Source organism: Nannospalax galili, unplaced genomic scaffold (assembly GCF_000622305.1).
Source record: "Nannospalax galili isolate Female #2095 unplaced genomic scaffold, S.galili_v1.0 scaffold255, whole genome shotgun sequence".
Classification (NCBI taxonomy): Eukaryota; Metazoa; Chordata; class Mammalia; order Rodentia; family Spalacidae; genus Nannospalax; species Nannospalax galili.
Window position 1 is genome coordinate 1,240,992 of NW_008338999.1, and position 8,427 is coordinate 1,249,418.

An 8,427-nucleotide genomic window follows, 5' to 3' on the forward strand; every position below is an offset into this window, starting at 1 on the left:
CTGTCATCCCTGTTACTGTCCACTGTGTTGTCAGTGCCCCCAGCCTTTCTCCAGTACTTGTCCATCCGCTCAATTTAGTCAGCCAATCTAGAGTTCCTTGTTTTAGGAAGATCAGCTCTTCCTCATCTAGCAGCAATCAGGTGCCACTATTCCTTTAGATAAGATTTGGTCTGCTGCTCATTTTCCCAGTTCTATGCTGGGTTACTGTCTGGGAGTCTCTTCGGCCGGCTATGAACCGTCCTTAACTCCAGTTCCAGGGGAATCCAAAGCCCTCTTCTGACCTCCGCAGCATTGCACGGCACGGGTGTACTCAGATACACACAGGCAGTACACTCATACACATAAAATAAAAATAATAAAATATATATTGAAAAAAAAGATGGGGGTCTGCTGTTATTTTCCCAGTTCTATGCTGGGTTACTGTCTGGGAGTCTCTCGGGGGGCCACCCTGGTGTTTGCACTTTCTTATTTCCTTTTTCAGTAGCGGGTTTCTTTCACACTCTCCATTCCCACTAAGCATCTACTCTGGGTGAGGCACCATGGACTCAAAGCCAGGGTCTTTCCTGGGAGGCCTAGGCTCAGGGCTGGAAAGCAGAGGGTGGGCTGGGCGGAGCTTCAGGCATTCGCCCCACCCCCCTCGCCCCGCCCCTTCCCTCCCTGACCGGCACTCGGCCTCGGGGCTGTGAGGCCGGAGCGCCCCCGAGTGGCTGTGGACCCGCGCTGCTGCCAGCCTGCGCATGCGCGGTGATGGCGGAAGGGGAGGCTTTGGGGACTGAGGGCCCGGCATATCCGGATATGGAGGAGGCAGTGGGCGAGGAGCTCTCCGCTCTTAGCGCGATTTTCTGCGGTCCCCACGAATGGGAGGTGCTGAGCAGCTCAGGTGAATAACCCAACCCGACGCAGAGGCATCCCCAGGCCTCCGTGCTCGTCCGGCCCGGCCCACAGTGGGGTTCTGACTTGTGTCGCCAGGCAGGAGTGGGAGGCCACCCCGACACGTGGATGGCGAGGTGGGGTCCCCAGGCCTCCGTGCTCGTCCGGCCCGGCCCGGCCCACAGTGGGGTTCTGACTTCTGTCGCCAGGCAGGAGTGGGAGGCCACCCCGACACGTGGATGGCGAGGTGGGCGCCCGGTCTGTGGGGTGCTCCTCCTTGGGATCTCACTACCTTGAGGCGGGTGCTCACCCTCCTCCCCATTGAAATCCGGCTCCCCCAGTGTCCCTTTCCAGCCAAACTGCGTTATGTTCTTGGCAGTACCCACCAAATCTAACCCCACTTTGTATTTGGGTGTCTACATCCCAGAACAGTGTCAGCCACAAAGAGGCAGTCAGAAAATGCTTGCCGGGGGAATTTTTGAATTCGCCCAGTGCTCACTCTTAACCTTAGCTCTATTATGTTTGCAAATTGATCGCTTGTCTCTTAATTTTTACAATGTGCTGGGAAGTGACAGCCAATTCCAGATGCCTGCTGGACGCCTTTACCGTGCAGCCCACGTTCATTGATGCCTCCTCCCCTGCAAACACTGTCAGGGCCCGGTCCTCCTCTCTGGGAGCTTACAGTCTGCAAAGCTTTAAAAAACAATAGCTAAAACTTTCTGTTCCTGTCCAGGCACGGTGGTGCACACCTGTCTTTAACACTGGGTAGGTAGAGAGAGGCATGCAGATCTGTGAGATGGTTGGAGGTCAGCCTGGTCTGCATAACGAGTTCAGGGCCAGCTGTGGCTACAGGGAGACCTTGTCACAAAAACCAAAACAAAACCGCCCAAACAACCAAGCAACAGAAACTCCCGAACCAAACCTCCCTTTTTGAGATAGTGTGCTGGTGTAAATACATACTTTTTGAGGGCAATAGGATTTTTCCTTCTGTTGTTACTGTGCAACTACTATTGAAATTTCCTTTCTGACCATAAATTGGTTGACCTTTAAGAAGGTAATGTAGAATGTGCTGGGCCTAAGGAAGCCAGGTAGGGGAAGGACAGCTTCCGGGTTTCCCTGTAGTGAGTTAGTCATGGCTGGAGTTGGCTCAGTTTCATTGGTTCCTTCTTGCACCCACCCATCTATACACATTCATGGAACTCTGTGATGCCCTAGGTACCATGAACCTTCTGGAAGAATGGAGCTTCTTTCCTTTCAGTGTCTCAACCTGACATGTATCGGTTTGAAACTTCCTTGAAACCCCTATGAAAGGATTTATCATAGGGGTTTGTCACCTCTTCTGATTGGGTAGCAGTCTGAAATGGTCACCATCTCCTTTTTCATCTTCACCTCTCTCTTTATTGATAATTACTTCTGCCTGAAGCAGCTATTTAAAGAGACCAGTGGTGTTTCTGAATTTTTCTCTCATGGCTCAGTTTCAAATATCTGGGAGAAAGTAACCTATGATGTCTCATGGTGTCTTGTAGAAGTGGTAGTGGTCCAAGTTATGAGTTCGTAGCTCAACATTAAATATTGCTGATAGGTCTGAGAAAACCCTAAAAAGTAAGTGCTGAGAGAAAGAGAGCAGTCTCTTAATATTGAGAACACTGTGGACCCTTTATCTGCTGTTAAATTGAGCATAACTTTGAAGCCATGCCTTCTACTTAATTTAATTCAGTGTTCTGGCATCAGTAAGTAATTGAATTATAAAAGAATTCAGTGTAACAACTTAGGGCATTTTGTTGTTGCGAGGTTCACTGGCAAGTGGAACAATTCAGAGATTGACATGGGGCTGTTTGATGCTCACAGCTGGGAGTGGAGGGTCAGGTAAGGGCTTTCCCAGAACACAGCTGCTTGGCTCCCACTCTTGCCATCACTGGCACTTTGACTTGGAGGTTGTAACTCTGAACCCCCTCTTTTTTTTCTTGGATTCCACCAAGTAAGTCTCTCTCTCTCGCCAGTGAAATTTGAAGAACATTGCAGAGGGCTTGCATTTCTGATGAGAAAACAGCCTGGGAAGGCCCAGGCTGCTAACTCAAGGCTGAGTAATGGGGCTCAGTTTAGTTGGGTTTATGTTGAGAATTTTAGGTAATTTATTTACATTTTGGCCTCTGTGATGGTTGCATAAGTTCACAGTAAGACGCATCAGGTCTAACACTCTCTTAGGGGTACAAATTATGTGAACAGCCACACTCCTAGCTATGAGAGGGGATGGGGCTAGGCCAAATCAGGGATATCCTGTCCCTCCTCATCTCATGTGGTCTGCCTAGGTGCCAGGCTTGGTGTGGTCACCTACACCTTCCTGATCACCTTACTTGGTGAGAGGCATTCTTAGCTTTATTTTACAGAGAAGATCAGTGATGCTCAAACTGGTTAAATGACCCCCAAGCTCCAGTGTTGGATCTCTGCAGTGAGTTGCTCCTCCATAGAGATGGGCCTGCTGCTTCAGGAAAACAGTTTTTAGTCAAAACAAAACATAAACAAAAAAATTCCATGTGTTGAGAAAGCACTTTGAGTACCCAGAGAAAAGTCATGGGTGGGATCCAGTTTATATTGAGAGCAGTCCTCACTGGGTATGCTCTCCCTTTCATGCACACGTATGTGGGGCTCCTCAGTAGGTGAGGCTGCTTCTGTTGCTGTTCCCTTTCCTGATGGGATCGTACAGATTATATTGTTGTGGTGTAGTTGTGTGTGCAGTTTTGAAAATCATCTTACAGATTAGAAAGTTGCAAACTGAGGTATAGGGAGCTAACATCATGTAATACATTTGCTTGATAACTTCAGAGTGGGCTTTTGTTCAGAGTGGACTAATGTTCAGATTGGACTGGACCCTCTTGCAAAATGGGTCGTTACAGCAACACGCTGATGCAGTTTTGCCTGCTGATTGTCAGAACTGCTCACCTCTGGAAAGCCAACTCAGTCTTGAACTTTACCTTTAAACCATGGGATTGCCACTTTTACCTTTTTTTTTTTAAGTTTCTTTCCTTTGGTAATAGCATTTAAACACATGCAAAAATCCAGCTGAAGCATAAGCAAGCATTTATGTTTGTATATTTGTGGTGAGCTGTCTGGAGGTGAGGGGAAAGAAAGTCCGGTCACATAAAGTATGAAGAGGTATGGGATGCTTTTGAGTGGCTTTCTGTGCGGAGTCTTTGAGGATATATAAAAACTGGGGGGAAAAGCAAGTAGAGGGGCTGTGAGCTGGATATGGTGTGAGAATGATTTTTTTTTTTTTTTTTTTTTGGTCTTTTTGAGACAGGGTCTCCCTGTAATCCCAGCTTAACTGGCACTTGCTATATAGACCAGAGTGGCCTTCAACTGAGAGATGTGTCTGCCTCTGTGTACCACCACGCCCAGCTGGTAAATGATTTCTTAATGAACGCTAGATGGAGAACTCATTCTCTCTTCTGTTTACTGTAGGCCGTGAAGTAGAGAGAGAACTTAAAATAGCATTAGAGGGACTGGAGAGATGGCTTAGTGGTAGAGAGCCCTTCTTGCTCTTCCAAAGGACCAGAGTTAGGTTTCCAGCACGCACGTGGTGCAGCTCACAACCAACCACCTGTAACTCCTGCTCCAGGGGGTTTATGCTCCCTTCTGGCCTTTATGTGTATGCACTCACACATATATAATATAAATAGCATTAGAGTAGAATCTGGGGTTTAGTTTAGTTTGAACTTCTGTTGTCTAGGGTATGTTTAGAAGCATGTTTTCTCTCATGTGTTTATAAGGAAAGGTTAAGGTTTGATTGATTGTTTTGATGCAGTCTGACTATGTAGCCTAGTTTGTCCACAAACTCTAGACCCTCCTGCCTCAGCCTCTTAACTGCTTCGATTGTAAGTGTGTGCCACCAAACTGGGCTAGGAAGGATTTGGTTTGTATCTGTCTCGGTTTGAGTTGTAGTTATAAAATCAATATACTTATTGTCACAAGGCAGAGTGACTTATAGGAAACAGCTAGTGAATGTGTATATGAACTTGAAACAGGGAAAACCCTGCATCTTCTGGTAGAAGGTTTAGAATTGATGAAAACAGCCTTGGGATTAATGAAAAATTTCCTTTGCTAGGGCAAACTTAAGTTCTTCTGGGCATTGCTGTTTATTGAGAATGATGAGTTTGTAGGTTAATAACTGGTGTTGTGGGGACAGAGGCTGAGATTTGCATAAGATATATAATTACTTTTCTGTTAATTGCCCTGTTGCTAAGCTGTTAATAACCTTAAATAACCCTGAAGCAGATAATGACTTTAAAGCAGAGCCCCTTTGTTTCTCTTTTTGTTAAGGGGGAAAAAAAAAAAAGAAAGACAAACAATTAGACTTGCAGTGAATGAGATATGTGAGAATTCTGGGGCAAAAAAGAGCCAGTTTAATTGCTTGTACCAACTAAGGCAGATGAAATGAAAGGGGAAGATTGAGTTTTGGCAAGAAAAATGAGTTTTCAAAAAGATTCTGTAATTTTTTTCACCACATTACAAATCAGCAGAATGGGGAGTGTTATTATATTGGACTTTTAAAAAAACTATTATTTTTATTTTATGTATATGAGTGTATTGCCTGCATGTATGTAAGTGCACCTGTGTCATGCAATGCCCACATAGGTCAGAAGAGAGCATCGAATTCCCCTGGAACTGGAGTTAGCCGCCATGTGGGTGCTGGGCATTGAACCCAAGTCATCTGCAAGAGCAGTCAGTGCTCTTAACTGATGAGCCATCTCTCCAGTCCTGGACTTCTCATTTTCTTGTACCGACAGGTAACATCACTTTGTGTAGCTGTGGTTTGAGGCTCCAGTGTGCATGTGGGTCAGGGATTTTCCAGGAAGATGAATTAGGAAGAATGTGAATTCTTTCCAACTCTTTTATTTTTTTTAACTTTTACAAAAATCTTATTGAGAATTTCATATATGCATATAAGGTGTTTTGATCAAATCCATGCCCACTCCCTCCCCTCCAACATTTGCCCCCTTTGAAGAGGTAACCCTAAAGTCTTTTAAGGATTAGATGCAAGCTCCCAAATACTTTTGACATTTTTTGCCTTTGGAACAGAGTATGTTGCTAAGAGGCCCAAGGACATTGTGAGTTTTAGCCAAGAAACTGGCTACTTTTCTTTGGAGTCTTTTTACCCTAAACTGCCTAGCCAATTTCTACCTCCCGTTCTCATCACTTTGGTATATGGATGCCATCAATTTAGAGGCAGGAATTTCTTTCATGTCTCCTTGTCAAGGAGGTAAGTACATATTGGGAAAATTCACAATTCTTTCATGTCAAGTGGTAAGTACTTATTGGGAAAATTCATACAACAAAACCCAATATATACTTACCAATTTTTTTTGGGGGGGGTCTTTTTGAGACAGGGTCTCCCTGAGCAGGGGCCAGGTAAGTAGCATTCCTCCATGGCCTCTGCTCCAGCTCCTGCTTCCAGGTTCCTGCCCTGAGTTCCTGCCTTGGGCTCCCTGATGAACTGCGACCTGGGAGTTGTAAGCTGAATAAACCCTTTCCTCCCCCAGTTGGTATTAGTCAGAGTGTTTTGTCACAGCAATGAAGAACAAACTAGGACATTACCCAAATTGCCAGTGGGAATAAGAACACAGACTGCTCTGGTTTCTTCAGTGCTGCACAGGGACGCAGGGTGAGGCAACTGGAGTACCCTTCAGTGGGTCTATCTAAGAGACTCCCAAATTGCATAACTCTTGTCTCTAAGGGGCAAAGAAAGTCCTTGAATCATGAATAGGAGATGTGAAGGAGAAGTAAAGGCAAGAGTAGCATTACAAGTTCTAGACAGGGACCTAGAAAAAAGTCTGAGCAGGGCAATTTTCTTTTTTAATTTTCACAAAAACTTCATTTAGAATTTCATACATGCATGTAAGGTGTTTTGATTAAATCCATGCCCACTCCCTCCCCTCCAACATTCTGACCTCTGAAGAGGTACCCCGAAAGTTTTTAAGGATTAGAAATGAGCTCCCGAATACTTTTGACATTTTTGGCCTTGGAATAGAGTATGTTGCTAACAGGCCCAAGGAATTTTGACTTTTAGCCAAGAAACTGGCTACATTTCTTTGGGGTCTTTTTACCATAACTGCCTAGCCAATTCCTACCACCTATTCTTATCACACCATCCTCTGAAAGGGTTACCCAAACTGCCAATAGGGAATAGGGACGCCGAACGCTCTGGTTTCTTCCATGCTGAAGAGGGACACACGGTGAGGCAATTGGAGTACCCTTCAGTGGGTCTATCTAAAAGACTTCCAAATTGCATAACTCTTGTCTCTAAGGGTAAAAGAAAGTCTTTGAATCATGAATAAAAGATGTGAAGGAGAAGTAAAGGCAAGAGTAATTAGCATTACAAGTTCTAGACAGGGAACTAGAAAAAAGTCAGAACAGGGCAATTTTCAAATGTTCATATGAGAGTCCATTGGAGTTTCTTGACAAGGGTTTCCAAAAGCATCTCTCTATTGGGTTCTTCCTCATTTTTCTTTTGTCTTCCAAGGCTGGATTAGTTGGCTGGGAAGAGTGGCTGGATACTCAGTTGAGGGGCCCGGGGCCCTGCTTTGCACTCCTTTAATGAATGAGCACAATCGTCAACAAGCCCAGTTGTCACTATGTTTAGCAATCAGGCTCAGTGGAAGTCATGATGATGGTAGTTAGTTCATGCAGAAGGGACTGCTGTATAGCATCATCTTATTAAAAGAACCTGGAATTTAAAAGGATTTGGTGCTAGGAGCCACATATGAGGGAGAACATACATCATTTGTTTTTCTGAGTCTGTGTTACTTCACTTAGTATGACAGTTTCTAGATCCATCCATTTACCTGCAAATTGCATTATTTCATCTTTCTTTACTGCTGAATAGAACTCCATTGTGTAAATATACCACATTTTTGTTAACCACTTGTCAGTTGAGGGACACTTAGTTTGCTTCCATCTCTTAGCTATTGTAAAAAGAGCAGCAACAAACATGGTTGTACAATTGTCTCTGCAATAGGATGAGTCCTTTGGGTATATGCCAAGGAGTGGTATAACCAGGTCATATGGTAAGTTCATTTTTAGTTTTTTAAGAGTTCTCCACACTGTTTTCCATAGAGGCTGCATGAGTTTGCAATCCCACCAGCAGTGAATGAGTCGTCCCCTTTCTCCACATCCTTGCCAACATTTGGTATCACTGTTCTCTTGACCCTAGACAGTCTGATTGGAGTAAGGTGATACCTTAGGGTGGTTTTACTTTGCATTTTCCTAATTACTAACGATGTTGAACACTTTTGGAGATGTTTCTAGACCATCTTTATTTCTTCCTTTGAGAACTCTCTGTTTAGATCTTTAGCCCATCTTTTAATTGGGTCATTTGGTTTCTCGATTTTTTGTTTTTTGAGTTCTTTATACATTCTGGATGTTAAACCTCTCTCAGGTGTGTCACTGGTGAAGATTTTTTCCTATTCTGTGGGTTTTCTCTTCACTTTTTTTGATTGTTTCTTTTGCTGTACAGAAGCTTTTTAGTTTAATGATGTCCCACTTTTTGATTGCTGACCTTAA

The 8,427-nt window shown here is 44.4% G+C and overlaps 1 protein-coding gene across 2 annotated transcripts in view; it reads left to right on the forward strand.

Moving 5' to 3' along the window:
* Positions 1-747: 747 nt before the first annotated feature.
* Rwdd3 (RWD domain containing 3) overlaps positions 748-8,427 on the forward strand; it is a 22,189-nt gene continuing 14,509 nt past the window's right edge. For both annotated transcript variants that reach the window (XM_008833677.3, XM_029563831.1), the window contains exon 1: positions 748-880. In XM_008833677.3, the coding sequence (XP_008831899.2) occupies positions 748-880 (133 nt within the window). The remainder of the gene's footprint in view (positions 881-8,427) is intronic.